This window comes from Drosophila serrata, unplaced genomic scaffold (genome assembly GCF_035046125.1).
Source record: "Drosophila serrata isolate PLE 108 unplaced genomic scaffold, ASM3504612v1 contig_87, whole genome shotgun sequence".
Classification (NCBI taxonomy): domain Eukaryota; kingdom Metazoa; phylum Arthropoda; class Insecta; order Diptera; family Drosophilidae; genus Drosophila; species Drosophila serrata.
Window position 1 is genome coordinate 30421 of NW_028256985.1, and position 18699 is coordinate 49119.

General features: G+C 35.1%; 1 protein-coding gene across 1 annotated transcript in view; it reads right to left on the reverse strand.

The window, feature by feature from the left end:
* LOC147644829 (DEAD-box helicase Dbp80-like) overlaps window positions 1-18699 on the reverse strand; it is a gene marked incomplete at its 3' end in the record, with an annotated part of 45214 nt that overhangs the window by 20480 nt on the left and 6035 nt on the right. Inside the window, 3 exon segments of the mRNA XM_086840069.1 lie at window positions 7818-8013; window positions 8088-8219; window positions 9340-9369. Coding sequence (XP_086696195.1) covers window positions 7818-8013; window positions 8088-8219; window positions 9340-9369 — 358 coding nt within the window.

The following is an 18699-nucleotide window of genomic DNA, read 5'->3' on the forward strand; positions in this document are numbered from 1 at the left end:
CAGTTTTACATTCACAGATTTGCATTTTGCCTCTACATCAAACGATCGTTTGTATGGCACCTATATGATATAGTCGTCCGATTTTCATGAAATTTGACACAAAATTTAAAGACTTATATAAAATGGCTATACCTCAAATTTTATGAAAATCTGTTGAAAACCGAAAAAGTTATAAATTTAATTGTATTAATTTCTCGATCGTTCCTATGGGAGCTATATGATATAGTAGTCCGATTTTCATAAAATTTTGTACAAAATTGAAGAGTATAGTAAAATAGCTATATCTTAAATTTGATCAAATTCTATTGAAAACTGAAAAAGTTAAAATTTTTTTTGTAAAAATTTTCCGATCATTCCTATGGCAGCTATATGATATAGTCGTCCGATCCGGCCCGTTCCGACATATATACGAGTGAGAGTATATAGAAGGCTAACTACAAAGTTTCATTCAGATAGCTTTAAAACTGAGAGACTAGTTTGCGTAGAAACGGACAGACGGACAGAAGGACAGACGGACAGACGGACATGGCTAGATCGACTCGGCTGTTGATCCTGATCAAGAATATATATACTTTATATAGTCGGAGGTGCCTCCTTCACTGCGTTGCAATCTTCTGACTGAAATTATAATACCCTGCAAGGGTATAAAAATGGAAGAAGCAGAAAAGTCGTACACAATTTTATAAAGAACAAGCAAAACTATTTAAAAAATATGAAAGGTCGCCAAAGTAGTCTCCTTAGCGACACAGATAAGCGTGCAATTCTGCGGGAAGCCTCATATTCTCATGACTCTGTGAGCAAGATAAGGGCAAAAGCAGGTGTTGACGCGAGCAAAACTACTGTTTGGCGAGTTATTTCCAAAGCTAAACATCTTAAACGCTTGAAACTTAAAAAAAACCCCCGCTTAACCCCAAACGAAAGGAAGCACGGTTGACCTTTTGCCGCGTCAATATGTCATGGTGTAACGAGTGGAGGCGCGTAGTTTTTTCTGATGAAAAAAAGTTCAATTTGGAGGGGCCAGATGGCTATAATTATTATTTTCATGATCTGAGGAAAGAGACGCATCAATTGGAGCGTTTACACAGTCGAGTAGGCGGAGTTATGGTTTGGGGAGCCATATCTTACTATGGGACTTGTGAACTACACTTCTTATCCTCAAACATGAACGCAAAAGCGTATCTAAACGTCCTCGAAAAAGCTTTTTCACCATTGGAAAATTTTTTTAATCATTTGCCCTGGACATTCCAGCACGACAATGCCCCAATACATACTGCACGTGTTGTAAAATCTTTTTTAAAAGATAAAAATGTTGAAACTCTGTACTGGCCACCATACTCGTCGGATCTGAATATAATTGAAAATGTTTGGGGATGGCTGTTCAGAAAGGTTTATGAGTCTGGCAAACAATTTTCAACAAAAGACGAACTAATTGACGCCATTCAGAGGGCCTGGGCTACAATATCCCTAGACTACATTAAAAGTCTATATGATTCGCTGCCCAACAGGATCTACGAGGTTATATTGAATAAGGGGGGCTCGACCCATTATTAAATTTACATATATATTTATATTAATACTTACTATTGAATAAAAACACATTTCCTAATACTTAAGTTCATTAAAAATACTTTAAAAAAAAAATGTGCTATTCATGTGAAACAAAATTGTTGTGGAATTTTTGAAGTCTTTAAGTTTTTTTGTTAACCTTTATTAATTGTTAATTTAATTTAAGTTTTGTTATTTTTCTTATAATTAAAATTGATTACTCTATAAATAGAAATAAAAACATCAACGAGTTTTCTTTTTGTTTAAAAGATTTCGAGATTTGAAATTCCCTATGTAAAGTGTGCTATTCAAGTGAAACGCAGTGTATATCAGTCAAATGACAAATTCACAGAAATAGTCGAACTGAATACATGTTAAAATAATGATTGGCGTGAGATACTACAGTGTTATTTATAAAAGCGTGTTTTCTTTTTAACTACAGTCGAGTCCCGATAATTCGAAATGGCAAGGGGATCACTTTTTTTACGAATTAGACGGGAATTCGATTTATCGAGATTTCTATTTAAAGGGGCTCAAAAATGAAAGAGTCTAATAAACGGGGTACTTACATTTCACATCATGTTTACATATGTATTTAGCTTTATTAAAATTAAACAAACATAATAAATATGTACATTCATTTGTACGTTTTTCAAATTAAAGGAAAATTAAACCAAAAATTAACAAACAAAATTAAGCAAAAACATTAAATTATTAAAAACGAAAATTCAAGCTTTAAATAATTGGTAATTTTTAATTGCTTCGTGTTTTTTTCTTTTATTTTTTCCATTTCGTTTTCTAAACCTATTAGGTTGTCAAACACACTATTTGGCACATCATGAGTCGAAAAATTATGTTTAAGTTGAGGAATTAATGCTCTGATTCGTAATTTCTTCTCCTTTCTGATGTCTGCAAAATCTAACGTCGCTTTAACTACAAAATATTTCGCATCGCATTACGATTTATAAGAGGTTTCGAAACAAAATTACGATTTATAAGGGGTTCAATATTCTTTGCGTTGCGCCAAATACTACGAATTAACGAGGGGACCAAAATGTATGGAATTTTTACGAATTAACAAGTTTTTTTCAAGGGGACAGAATTCTATAAAATTTCTTCTCCTTTCTGATGTCTGCAAAATCTAACGTCGCTTTAACTACAAAATATTTCGCATCGCATTACGATTTATAAGAGGTTTCGAAACAAAATTACGATTTATAAGGGGTTCAATATTCTTTGCGTTGCGCCAAATACTACGAATTAACGAGGGGACCAAAATGTATGGAATTTTTACGAATTAACGAGTTTTTTTCAAGGGGACAGAATTTTTTACGAATTATCGCGATTTTCGATTTAGCGGGGTACGAATTATTGGGATTCGAATGTATTTTTTTTTTCTATTTTTTAGTGTGAGTACCTATAAAGGCGTGTTTTTCTTATTTTCTAAGCTATCAGTTATTTAACTTTGTTAACTTTGAGCAATCAAGTTCTTCAATGCGAATACCGTCTGAAATTCTTACACAACTAAGTGCTACATAAGCTTGTCCAGCAGGCATGCGCAGATCGCGAGCTAGCTCTGTCTCTCTCTTACTCCTTTACTGAGGATCCAGAAAAGAATTTATCAATCCTGACAATCCTAATCAGGATAATAAAATTTTTTTATCAAATTATTGCATTGTCATCGGTCCTTGAGAAGTATGCAACATTTCAAGTTTATCATATATTTGGAAACCCTTGAAAATAGTGTTCAAAGATTCCATTACATACGTACTTACATCCCGAACTAATAAAAGCGTAGTCTTCATACCCAAATCAAGAAGAAGAGTTCACTTCCAAGCCAAGGATTACAGGCCGATTAGTCCGACGTCATTCCTTATGGTTACAAGATATCCACATCAGATATAGAACGGATAAGAGCCTTTCCGACGCACAGCATACGGGAAAGGCAGATCCACGGTGGTGAGTTAAATAGAAAAGGTGCTGCTTTTCAAAATTTATACTTTGGCCACATTTAAGACATTGAAGAGAACTGCAATAAGGTAAACGCAAGTTCCGTCCTGAGCTCCCTCGATAAGATAGGAGTTGAAGAAGGTATCAGAAACTAGTTCGGTGCTTTGCTAACGAGCAGACTGATAAAAGCCGAACTAAGTGGCACTCATCTCACAAGGTTATTGTACAGGGGCACACCTCAGGGGAGTTCTATCTCCAATGCTGTATATGATAAACATGGATGAGATTTTGAAAATCCAAAACAGTGGATAAGTAAAAGAAGTAGCATACAAAGACAACGTAATCCTTTTCACTTCTGGACCATACCATGACGTGAATCGCGAACTAATGACAAAGGCTGTCACTAAACTCAATGCTCTATGCTCTTCACAAGAAAAACATAGATCCCCAGATTCCAAAATATACAGCTAAAAAATGGGATAGAACTGGAGCTATCGCAACAAGCGAAGTATCTGGAAGTGATGCTAGAGACGAATGTGTCATGTTCTGTTGAAAGATTTTCGGGAAAAACTAAGGCATTCATAACAAGATAATAATATGGCTCTATACAGCGATTGTAAGACTAACGACTTTACAGTGTTGAAGATCCGTAATGTCATTTTTTTGAACACGATTTTTTCTCTCATATTCAAAAGTCAATGAGAGAGCGCTCTAGAGACAGCCGTTCTCTCTCACTCATATAGCGATGTTTTCGTGCTGACTCTACCCTGCACTACCGCGTGTTATCATTAGGCCACTGTCATCAACATGTCATCAACGCGCCGACTGAAACTTCTACCGAGGCGACTCTCTGCCGACTGCGACTTCTACCGAGTCGACCCTCTGCCGACTGCGACGTCTACTACGACGCTCTGCCCACGATACAGTAACGGCGGTAGTCTAGATGGCAGTCGTCGGCAGTACAATGGCCCGGCCGTTGAGAAATTTTTTGATTAAACATCTTTGAATTGTTGATGATTCATTGATTAATTGTTGATGAATTTGTTGTTGAATCATCGATGAATTGTTGATGAATTTGTAGATGAATTGTTGATGAATCATCGATTTATTGTTGATGAACTTTTATTGATGACAGCCTAGGACATGCCCATGTTAAAAATATCAACAGTTTGTATGGCCTGTCATCGAGGAAAAATCAACAGCACCCCCTTGACTGTTGATGAATTGTTGATGACAGGTACTGCAGGGTAATGTCTTTGGTAAGACCCATATAGACATACGGAGCTCTACTATGGTGTCTTACACTAACTAAGGACTATAACATCCAGAAAATAACAAGGATATAGAGATTGGCATGTGCAGGTGCCACGGAGCTTATTTTGTGCAAATAACTTGATTTACTTATGTTTTTCCATAGTTCCTTCGATTCCGAAGCCGGATGACGCCATGCAAGCCAAAGCCATGATTCTAACGCCACCATCCTTGACCGAAGGTTTTAGATTCTTATTGTGCAGCTCTGTAGTTAGTTGACGCCAAGCATACTGCATTTCATACGATCCAATGATGACCAAAAATGTTAGTCTTGTACTCGTCTATAAAAATAACATAATTCCAGAACGATGACGGATGAGTTACATGGTCCTTGGCAAATTAAAGACTTATGATACTTCTAGCTAATAAAATGCTTTTTGCGGGCTACTCGGCTACGTGGCGGACGTTTTTCACAGCAGTGCGCCATCTCGAGCTTCGGTATAGAAACACTGAATAGCTTTGACGTTTATGAAGCGATTGGCTTGTGTAGGTACGTTTTGGAAAAGTTAATTCAGTACAATTTGAAACATGAATAACTTAACACCAAAAGAACGTATCGAAGCGGTGACTTTGTTTGTCGAAAATGGGCGTTCAATAGTGAAAACGCAGCGTGCGTATATTGTGTGCCCGGAGATGCGTCGAAAGGGTATAGAAAACTTCTGGTTTCAGCAGGATGGGGCCCCATGTCATACAGAAAACGAAACCATGGAGTTTTTGCAGCGAAAATTCCCTGGACGCATTATGTCAAAAAGAGGCGATATCGCTCCGTTCGCCGGATTTCTTTTTGGGGCTTTCTAAAAAGCAAAGTGTACATAAGCAAGCCCATGACCATGAAGCAAGCCCAAGAGCTCAAGGAATAGTCGCACCGAAATGGCCAATATAACGGCCGATATGAGAAAGTCATGGAAAATGCTCGAAAAAGGACACTTTTTGCCATCAAGAACAATGGGAGTCACTTTTATTTTATTTAAGAAAAATTACAAATTACATATTTTATGTACTTAAAGCTCTTGCGCGAAATAAGCTGTGACATGACAAAAAGTCAGTATTTTTATTTTTTTAGTTTTAAGCTGTATGTAATGGTATTTAAAAATAATGAAGGGCCTAAAAAAATGCATTTAAATTTTGTTCATATCAAGTTTACCTTCGCACGAAATAAGCTGTAACAAGCGAACTACTCTACAACGGAAGAATGGAGAAAATGGAGTGTAATACATCGGACACAACGACTTTCCAGGAAACGAGAAAGCTAAAGCGGCCCAGCCACAGTAGAACATGTGGGCCGAGCATGTTGAGCTCGACGCAATTTTTATCGTTAGTGGTAGTGCTCGCGTACAAATTTCGTGTTGGTCGAGCCGCTCGAACGAAATAGAAATCATTCTATCTTGCTTGTGTTCGCAACAACATGCTCGACAATGGATGGTAACGTTGCCACGAACATCATTTGCCAAAAGTGCAATTATAGTGGCGCTGTCGTTGTCCGTTGCCATGTTCACTTCTCAAAGATTAGCCAGCAAATAATGTTTGCAAGCATGTTGCCACTAGTTGGTGACAAATGAAATTTTTGCTCGACGAGCGGCTCAGCCAATATGTTCTGCGGATGGGCCGCTTAAACGAAACTTTGAAGTTAGTCTTCTATATACTCTCACTCGCATATATGTCGGAACGGGCCGAATCGGACGACTATATCATAAAGTGCCATAGGAATGATCGGACAATTTTTACAAAAAAAAAATTATACCATTTTCAGTTTTCAACAGAATGTGATCAAATTTGAAACTTTTATATTACTTACATTTTTGTGTAAAATTTTATATATGCATTTTATATATCATATAGCTCCCATAGGAACGATCGAGAAATTAATACAATTAAAAAGTATAACTTTTTCAGCTTTCAATTAAATTAATACCATTAAAAATTATAAAAACTTAAAATGTTGCCATTTTATAATACTCTACACTTTTGTGTAAAACGATCGAGAAATTAATACAATTAAAAATAAAAACTTTTTTAGTTTTTAACAGCTTTTATCAAACCTAAGCTATAGCCATTTCATTTTATTCTACAATTTTGTGTAAAGCAAATCGAACTACTATATCATATACATAGCTGCAATAGAAACGTTCGAACAATGAATACCATTAAAAATTATAACTTTCTCAGTTTTCAACATAATTTCATCAAATTTGGTGTAAAATTTTACAAAAATCGGACTACTATATCATATAGCTCCCATAGGAACGATCGAGAATTTAAAACAATTTAATTTATAACTTTTTCAGTTTTCAACTGATTTTCATCAAATTTAAGGTATAGCCGTTTTATATTAGTTTTAAATTTTGTGCCAAATTTTATGAAAATTGGACGATTATATCATATAGGTGCCATACAAACGATCGATAGATGTAGAGGAAAAAAGCTAATCTATGAATGTAAAACTGTTAATATAATATGTATAGGTGAATGAAATGAAAGCAAGCATTGTTTTTTAACATCAATATATATAATTTATTTTGTCTGGATTCCAAGTCATCGAAGTTCTATCTGCAAGGGTATATAAACTTCGGCGTGCCGAACTTAGCTTCCTTTCTTGTTTTTTTTTTCAAAAAAATTTCCGTTGCTTTCTATGGCAGCTATATGATATAGTCTTCTGATCCGGCCTACATATATACGAGTAAGAGTATATAAAAGACTAACGACAAAGTTTCATTCCGATAGCTTCAAAACTGAGACTAGTATGCGTAGAAACGGACAGACGGACATGACTAAATTGACTGGGTAAAGATGCTTATCAAGAATATAATATATTAAGTAAAGTAAAGTAATATATTAAGTAAATTCCAAATAGTGGGTTAGTAGCACTCACGTGCATCTTTTAATTACTATTTGAACCGAGTGCAATCCGGATGGAGATAGAATAACTATATAGATTAATGATAGTCATATTTGTAATCGTGTTTTATTTAAATTAGCAAATTGGAGTTTCTGGTTTCTTATTTAATATGTACCTGTGGATAATTCAAATTGACATTAACTCGGCTAAGCATGGCCAACACAAATGCAGCCGTTTTCCCTGTTCCAGACTGACTTTGTGCAATCATATTTTGAGGGGGGTCCGCCAGTAGAGTTGGTAACGCCGTTTCTTGTATTTTAGAAGGTGTATTAAAGCCCATGGCATAAATGCCTTTTAAAAGTTCTGGCTTCCTATACACAAAATTATAAGAATTATTTTAATGATACAAATACGTGTACGTTTCAAGTAAGTAACATTTACTTACAAATGAAGAGCTTCAAAAGTTTTCACAGAATGTAAAGGTGAATTTGGGTTTTTCTGCTGAATGTCAAGGGACAACTTTGTGTTTACCAATCCTTTTCCCAAAATTTTAATAAGCAAACTGGTTTCCGCGGGACTGAAAAAAAATATATATATCGTTTAATACTAATAATTATTACACTACATTTTAAATATGGCATAGGAAAAAAGCATAATATTGTAAATAAATTAGCTATTTTTAAACATATACGAGATATAAAAAAAGATTATTATTTAAAAAATGCAGAACGTTTTTTATACAAAACCTTTCTTTGTTTTTTCTTCTGAAGTCAAAGTCAAAAAGTCGACGTTGCGTCCAACCTGACTTTACATTTAATGGGCAGCTAGCTTAGCTAATCCACCTTTCTCTTTTTATCTTGCTCCAAACACGGGAACACAATGAGGGAGACCACATTTATACCTTATGGAAATTGTAGTGTACCTCGTGTTGTAAGGGTTGTTCCCAGTCGGTATTCTTATAGAGGGTGTTGTTTACTATTAAGAGAGGACCTTGTACTTCCTTCACTAGGGATGCGCACTCTTGCTATGCTCGGGTCTAGCTCGCCGTGGTCGGGGTTCTTCCTAGCGTGGAAAGTACGACACGCTACTTCATTTAATTAGTGCGTCTTACACAACAAAAACCTACTCGAAAAGAATCGATAAAGGAAAGGATGGATCAAGGTGATACTTTAGTTTCACGCCGACTCGTGTATAGTTGAGCAAAGAGATTCGGACGAATATCGGGAATTTAGATGGTAATTATTCCCGAAAGTCTTTACCCTCCCTACCGTGACAATGGTAGGTGTAGTTTGGTATTGTCCCTTGGCCGAGCCTCAAAATCTCTACCACATATTTAACTGAGTGTCCGACAGAAGTACTCGACAAACCGTTATGACCTTTTTATTCAAAATTCATATTCTTCAACTTCAATTTCATTTACTAATCCATTTACCTAAATTTAGTTGCTTCATTTACAATCTATTTAATTTAACCTATCGTCCATTATCCCTAACTATGGCCTAAATTCTACATCTAATCATAATCATTAACAATATAAGTATTTACTATTAATTAAGGCATGATTATTATTTAAGCTTAATTTTACAAGGTTTTACTTAAATTTTACCGCAAAATATTGATTCAAAATAGGGACAGTAGAGCGGCATTTTACATAGATTGATACTAGGTAATTGTTGTTGTTGTTATTTATTACTCACGACCTTTTTATTTCATCACTCCATGATACGCTGTAAAGTTGGGCCCAAGTTCACGTTGGCGTTGAGAGCTGCTGGCCAAAAAATGTAAATAACCCTACTCATCTACACGAATGCCACACTCATGTCCATCTGCGGGGTATTTGCTTATTAATAAATTGCCAAAATAATCAAATAAAATAAACAAAATCAAATAAAAAAAAAAACAAATAAAGAATTAAAACAAAACATTGCTGCGCGCAGCGTATACTGCGCCCAGAGATGTGCAGAACCACTAAACTGGGTCTTCGGCCAGATGGGGGATTTTCCGCCGCCTCGCGTTGATAATAGTCAAGTGGTGAGGCGATGCATCCGATCTACGTCGAATCTCTCACATGGCTTATTTCGTGGAGCACTCCGGTCCTCTACTTGATTGCCCAGTTCGTATCTGCCATGCGGCAGGTTGCGTAACCGGGCGGCTGGAGGTTAAGTCTCCTTTTGGCCGCTGCCTATGGATCGTAGGACCCAAAAATGAGCCGAAAATTGTCGCTAAGTTGCGGAATTGGCTCGAATAAAATGTTCGCGAGCAGAGAAGGTGCTGTTGTCGGGGACTCTGCACCGATACGCCTTCGAAGCTGAGTCCTACGAAAATCTGTATTAATATTGGGACTCACAACACGGTACTTATTTACCTTATATTCTCGCACAAATTCACACAAAAAACTGCCTTTGATAATCACGGCTTTTCTCAATATAACAATTTAAATGATAGTAACTTTGAGATACGCGTGGTCTCCAATTAATATTTGGACGACGTCTTATAAACACAAGCGTTCGTCAAGAGAGATAAGGGAATAATGATTTGGACTTTGTGAAGCTGCAAGCAAGTAAGCTGCAGTTTGGGAGCTTGCATTATCCAACTGTGCAATCATACGATCTTAATCTAATGTGATTGGTCTTCAAACGCTTTTTTAGCTATTATTGATTTATTGATAGTGAAAAAGCTCTTATCATTTGAGTGCGAGGGTGGGTTGAATAGTTGTGCATTGCTTAAAGCTCTGCTGGACACTACAGGTGCAATATTTCAACACTAGACAATAAACAATTAATTTATTTTACTCCAGCTTTAAATTTGTTGCACAAATACCTCTGATTGGTACTTTCCTGTACTTGTTGATCCCTCGTTGATGGCAGTAGTTGGCGCAGCAGAGTTTTTTCGCATACAACAGATCGAAGCTGACACGGATAGAACGAGCAGCGAGTTCGGGGACCGTGGGAGCAATGCGATCATGCCCTGCGGTTGCCCTTAATGCTATCCTGAATAATGCCGACAGAACTGTTCGAAAAGGACATTGCAGCGCAGAGCGCAATAAGATTGAAAGCTAGAAATTGCTGGAAGGAAAACGACGCTGGGCACGGCAAGATACTTGAAAGCATCAGAATACAAACAAACGAGAGAACGGACTACATGACTGTGGACTTGAACTTCGGTAACGCATTCTCGCCCTCATACTCAACAAGGGAAGATAAAAGCAGGGGCAGAGTGGCCGTAGAGATCGAAGTATTCCTCTATTCCAATGGTTCCAAGATGAGCCAATGCGTAGAGGCTGGAACCTATGCCTAGAATTAGGGGGTTGGAAAGGCATTTAATCTCTTAGACAGCCAACAAGGAATGGTTAAGGGGGCGAGCACAGGAGGTCAAAAGAATGTTTTCTAAAATTCGACAAAAAACGAACTAGAGAAGTATCCAGCAGCAAACGGGATATCAGCAGGCTCATGGCAGTCACCACAGTACATTGGGTAATTCGACCGCATGCAGTAAAGATAAGACTGCCACATAATACAATCTGTAGAGGCTGCAAGCAAACTACAGAGCAAGGAACAGTCGAACATCTGCTCAGACTTCGCCACATTGGTACCTACAAGATGAAGTCACTGGGAAGCATAAGAAACCTGAACGTATCGGCAATCCAAGACTTCCTTACTGACTGATGGTACTAAGAGTAATCGAGATATATAAATAAATAGATATATATAGATATAAAGATATATAGATATATAGATATATAGATATATAGATATTTAGATATATAGATATATAGATATATAGATATATAGATATATAGATATATAGATATATAGATATATAGATATATAGATATATAGATATATAGATATATAGATATATAGATATATAGATATATAGATATATAGATATATGGATATATAGATATTTAGATATATAGATATATAGATATATAGATATATAGATATATAGATATATGGATATAAAGATATAAAGATATAAATATATAAAGATACATAGATATATAGATATCTATATATATATATAAATGCTCTGTTCGTGTCGACTTCCTTCATAGACTTGGAAAGTTCTGAACCCTTTAAGCCAAAATTTTGACACAACATGCGTTGAGGTTCCAGCTTGGTTATTGTCTACTTTTGATGTTGATAGCTTATCTGCGTTTGCGAATATATCAGTTTTTTTTTCGCGTTTCCCCGTGCCTCTACTGCTGGTCCCTCTACAGGCAGCCAGCTGAATCGAAGCATTTCCTGTCAAACATCCCAAAAATATTGAAAGAAGAAATAGGAGATTAAAATTTTATTTTTTTGTTCAGGTTCAGTAAGAAACGAAGTCATGCCACCCAAGAAGTCGAGTTTGGGTCGTCGTACTCGCAATACAGAAGCAAACAGACGTAAGATGACGAATATGACTGACGAAGAGCGGGCCTCCATCCGAGGGGCGGAGCGGCTGAGAGCAATGCAGATGCACAACGCGGAATCAGCTGAAAGACGAGCAGATAGGCTTTAGAGAAAACGATTGAGAGTTAGGCAGTCGCGTTCTGCAGCAATCGATTTTATTTACTCGCAAAATAATGAACGCGACAGGGCAAGGGTAGCTGAAGCGCGTTTACAGCTTGCAGAAGATCAAAACCTGCAATACAATCGTCCTGCATTCCGATATAATCCAACTGTTGATTATAGCTCGAATCGCAATGTCGTTATTGGCCGGATGCATCAGGTCTGCACATACTGCCAGGCTCTCAAATTCAAAAACGAACTAAAAGGATTGCGCTTCCGGGAAAGTGAAATTGAGGAGAATGGTAAACGAAGAATATTGTATACCAACAAGTATTACAGAATTAAATGAATTTGAAAATTATTATTTTTTGTTTGACTTATTTCTCATGCGTGCAACCAGAATATGCCACAGAGAAACGTGGCAGGGTACAGCTAGTATGTACAGTGGCTCACAGCTTATTTCGTGCAGAGGTAAACTTGAAATTCAAATTCTTATAGCTAACAAATGGTAAGAGATATTAACAAAATTTAAATGCAGTTTTGTTAAGTAGGAGTTAGGCATTTATTAAGCCACTTTATTATTTTTAAATACTATTAGTTAACTCTTAAATCTAAAAAAACTAAAAATAACGAATTTTTTCATGTCACAGTACAAGAACTTTAAGTACACTAAATTTGTAATTTGTTAATCTTAAATAACTTTTTCTTGTTGCAATCCATTAGAGAAGATATCAACTTATATATTTATAACTTTTTAGCGTTTAGTTACACTGAAAAAAAAGTTTTCTTTGATTTACCAAAATGAGCACGAGTACACCCATGGAGCAGAGTAAATTGGTCCTAAATCACATTAAAAATGAAAAAACTAAACTTAATTTTGCTGAAATAGTAAACGTGAGCTCTATTCTTGTCCAATATATCACCCAATGCTTCAACCGAAAAAATCTATTAGCAGATAAAGGCTAAAATGCTCAGAATAAAACTTTTACAGGTATGGAGAAAAGGCGAATTATACCCAAAAAATAATTAAATAATTTAATTAATCGCCAAAATTGGGCAGCAAAACATGAAGTAGATATTGAGCATGAAATGGGAAAATGTGTCGTCCGCCGCGATTTGCGAAAACACAACTTTAATGGCCGAGTAGACCGCAAAAGGCCTTTTATTAGGCCGAAGAATCAGAAGCGCAGGCTTAAATTTTCCAACGACCATGAAACTCATCCGTTATCGATCTGGAATGATGTTATTTTCATAGACAAGTCCAAGATCAACATTTCGGGCCAAAATTTGGAAGGGTGGAATGCAGTATTCTTGACATGAACTAAATACAGAGCTGCACACTAAAAATCTAATACCTACGGTCAAGCATGGTTTCGATAGAATCATGGCTTGGGGATGCATGGCGGTATCCGGAGTTGGAATTTTGGCGTTAATCGATGGAACTATGGACAAACATAAGTACCTTCAACAGTTGAAGGATAATTTTGACCAGGACGCCAAGAAATAATCAGTAATCAGATTTTCTGCAGACCTGGATGCAATGGAACTGCCCTCACTTAATGGATACACCTGCCTAGTCTCCTGACCTTAACGTCATTGATAATTTGTAGCCAATTTTGGATCCTGGTATCCGCAAGAGGTCGATACCCAACCAATATGAGCTCAAAACAGACCTCTTGGAAGAATGGTCCAAGATTCCAAAGGAATCAACAGAAAAATTGGTTTTTTCAATGGAAACTCGTTTTTAGGGATGTAATTAAGTAATATGGAGGCCACACAATATATTAAGTTTATTATTATAATTATTATTTAAGATCAAGTTGTTTGCACGAAATAAGCTGTGACATAAAAAAAGACAGTATTTTTTTTGTATTTTAGTTTTAAGCGTTATGTAATGGTATTTTAAAATAATGAAGTGTCCTCATAAATGCCTAAATCCTACTTAACAAAACTGTATTTAAATTTTGTTGATATCTCTTACCGTTCGTTAAATATACGAGTTTGAATATTCGGTTAACCTTTGCACGAAATAAGCTGTGAGCCACTGTATATATAAAATGAATTTTCTGAGCGAGTGAAATCCATCCTTCAATTGCACAACTCCCCAGTGTTAATCATGAACTCGAAAACGAATACATTGAATGATATAACTAAAAATATACCTTAGAGCACTTACTTTATCTTTTGCGTTTTTCTCAAAACTACGTTATTCAAAACGGTGTACATGATTTCTCAAAAACTGCTGGACTAATTCAAATTTTTAACACAGCTTCTCTATAACGTCCTCTATGGCATGATGTAGATTTTTTTGATATGCTTTTTTTTAAGCTATAAATTTTTAACAATAGTTTCGTAAAAAAAAAAAATTTTTTTTTCAAAGTGCTTTTATTTGCTAAAAAAATTATTTTTCCAAAAACGGCTACGTCATGCTATCGCCTTACTTATATAGTTTATAAAAAAAATGTTGTTTTTAATTTTAGATAACAAATGTGGTGTGCTGCATGTACACCATACTACCATTCCCCAAAAAAAATTCCTTTTTTGACTGGCTATATGTCCGCCATTCGTAAATATATTTTTTCTTTCAATAAATATTTTTTAGTTTAGCATATGTACTAATAAATAAAAAGCTGTATTCTCAATAACTTTGTCAAAATGAATTTTTTTTAAATCCTCAAATTTTCAGGCGTTCCATTATTTGACTTGGGTATAACCCTGTCGAAGGAATTAAGTGGTGTTTCGGTAATTGTTCAAGGAGTTTTTTTATTTATTGTCACTTTTGATTTTTGACATTTTTAACACTTTCTTATGTATTCGGTCATACATTTCCAATAATAGTGACTTTTTACATTGGCTAAGGTTTTCGCAATGCCAGTATGACCTTATTGTATTGAATCATCATTTCACTTTAAAATTTTTTCAATTAAGGTCACCGGGTTGAGTAGCGCAATGAATTTAACATTTTATTTCCCATCAATTTTAAACCATCTATTGAAACTTGTTCAAAGATTTTTTTCTCACAGTGAAATTTAAAGTTGGCCGATTTTATTTATTCCGGCTTACATATCAAGCTTTTGAAAAAATTAACCTAAGTCAAGAACTCCATTGGTATATAAGTTAAAGATTATTGGTTATTTTTTTTATTAAAAAAATAATAATCTTTATTGTGTTGAGTTGGATTAAGAACTGAATTTGTTTAAGCTTAACAATCGTTTATATAGGCTGCTTGTTGCTCCATCGCTGTCAGCGTCTCTGCCGCCGTCATTACTTCCGATGATGTTCTTTGTTTTTCCGCTGACGTTCTTTGTTCTCATTAGCCGGTTTTGACGATTTGTAACTATTGGCCGCTTCCAATTACCATTGGTCAATGCATTGATTTCCACATTGGCAGATGCCCTAGATATGGTAAGCCACGTGCGCTGAGCTTGAATCTTAACGATCGTGGAAACACTAATCCGGAAGTTTCCTGAGTTGGTAGTAAATTGAACTTCTGGTTTCTTCACCCGGTTGCGCCATATGTACTGAGCTTGCATCTTCTTTGTCAACGATTTCAGAAACTAGGTTGTTAACTTACATGTTAAATCGCTAACATCATATCTTACAGATATTGTGGCACTGTGACACTGATACTATTGAACACTATTGATACAGACACTTTTGACACTGACACTACTGATACTGACACTGTTACTTCCGACACTTCTACCAAGTTTGAGGAAACAAAGCATGCAAGACCACTACTTTCTGTATCTCGTCATTGTTAATGACCTGGAATACATTGGACCTTTAAGCATTATTTATAGATTGGCTTGGCAATTATACTTTTTCTGTTCCTGCGCAGGAATTCTGTCTACCTTGATATCTTGTTCTTGAGAACAGGTATGTAAGCGGTCTGTGATCGGTTTTAAACGTAAAGTGTTTGCCGTAAATATAAGGTCTAAAATATAATATTGCCCAATGAATTGCTGCCAATTCTTGTTATATTGTGCTCTTATTGCTTTCACCCTTGGTAAAAGATCTTGATGCATACGCGACTGGCAGCTGGAGTCGATTTTTGTTCAAAGTCAAAACCGCTCCACAAGCCTGCTTGCTCGCATCTGTTATAATGCAAAATTCTTTGCTGAAATCTGGGTATTGCAATAAATTTGGATTCATCAATACCGATTTAAGATGATCAAAGGCATTCTGACATTTAGTTGACCACTCAAACTTAACATCCTTTTTACATAATTTAGTTATTTGACGGGAGTATTTAGAAAAGTTTTAGATAAATAGTCTGTAATAATTGCAAAATGCAATGAATCGCCAGCACTGTCTGCAACAAAGTGTCACAATATTTCGTTCATATTTATTGTGCAGTGCTAATTGACTATAAATAACGCATACACTAAATCTCCCTCCTTTTGAAAAATATCGTAATATGAACTTATTTTAATGGGTATATACATTATATACATTTTGTTTTTAAATTTATTTATTTATATTTTTCTAAATTTTATTATGAATTAAATATTTTAAGTATGCCTTTATGTACTGTTAGTTTTTTATTCTTATTTCCGGAAATAACAATCTATATCTCTATCTTCTATGTTTTCTATTTTATAGTGCCCTGTGTATTTAAAATCTAGCTTATGCCCTACTTTATTTCTTAATAAAACTTAATCTCCTATAGAGAAAATAATGTCGTTATTCTTTAAATCTTAAGCTTCTTTATTTTTATGCCTTTAAGTTTCTAGCATATTTCTAGCTCTATTGTATGCTATTTCTGAACTATACTTACTTTCTTTTGCATAATCTTCTATGTTATGTAGTGGTTTTATGTTATCTATGCTATTAAAGTACTTTTGTAGATTATAAGTTTTACAAAAACTAACTAATATGGACAATAACTGTGTGATATAGAGGGGGTCGTGTTGAAATAATAATCAAAATATGGGAGCAATACATATGCATTAAATGTTCTGAGGCTTCTCTCTATTATTCCAACGGCGGTGTATGCTACATTCTTTATTTTTAATTATTTGTTCAATTTAATTATAAATTAATTCTTATATTCCCTTCCCATGTCCAAAATGAACGTCTGCATTGGACCGTACTTAAGAATAAAAGATTCAAGTATTGCTGTTGCTACAGTCGCTGAACTTTTGTTTGCAACTGATATAGCATTCATTTCCTCTTTCAGATTTAGGTAATGGACCAATGTATCCAAAATCACTCTGTCGAAAGCCTTCACCCCTATCAGTAATTGTTAAAGAAGTCTTTGTTTTTTTTTTGTTGTTTTTGCTTTTTGACATTTTCGGATGTACTCAGTTATATAACGAGCCATACCTTTCCAATTATAATAGCTTATGCTGCTTGGCCAAAGTTTTTGTAATGCCAGTGTGACCTCCTTGTATTGGATCGTCATGTAATGTAGGCAATATAGCTTCTTTTTTTTAACATTTGTAATTTTGGTCACCGGGTTCAGTAGCGCTACTCTTAATATTTTAAATATATTATTGCCCATATTTTTAAAATAAGCAACAGAAATTTGTACAAAAATATTTTCCCACGGTGCCAATTGGCGTACATTTAAAATATCGGTTTCTTTTTCAAGCCTTAAAAATAGTTGTCCTAAGTCAATATTTCATTTAGTATATAAATCACCAATATATATTCTTGCTAATTTAAAGATCGGACAACTGCCAAAGGAATGATCGGAAGATTTGTACAAATAAAAATATAACATTTTCAGTTTTCAACAGAATTGTATCAAACTTGAGATATAGCCATATTATATTATACTACAGTTTTGTTTAAAAATTTTATGACAATAGGATTACTATATCATTTTTTAAGTTATAGCCATATTATTTCATATTCATATTATTCTACAATTTTGTGTAAAACTTTAAAAAAAACCGGACTACTATCATATAGCTCCCAGAGGAACGATCGAGAAATTAATTCAATTAAAAATTATATTTTTTTTTAGTTTTCAACAGACTTTAAAAAAATTTTAGATATAGCCATTTTATATTACTTTACAATTTTGTGTAAAATTTTGTGAAAATCTGACTACTATATCATATAGCTTAAATTCCATCAAATTCTGTTGATAATTTAAGATGTTATAATTTTTTTTAAAGTTTTCCGATCATTTCTATGGCAGCTATATGGTATAGTCGTCCGATCCGGCCCGTTCCGACTTATATACGAGTGAGAGTATACAGAAGTCGAACTACAAAGTTTCATTCAGATAGCTTCAAAACTGAGAGACTAGTTTTCGTAGAAACGAACAGACGGACATGGCTAGATCGACTCGGCTGTTGATCCTGTTCAAGAATATATATACTTTATATGGTCAGAGGTGCCTCTTTCACTGCGTTGCAAACTTATGAATGAAAAACTTCCCTGCAAGGGAATAAAAAAAATATTTAAAGTTTTAATGAAGAACTGAAAAGTTTGTGTTTAAAGATTGAGTTTGAAATTTTTATGGGGTGTACGCGGAGACAGCCGTCGTTTTTTTCTATATCGATATCGATATATGTATATCTATACTATTATATAAAGAGGTAATGT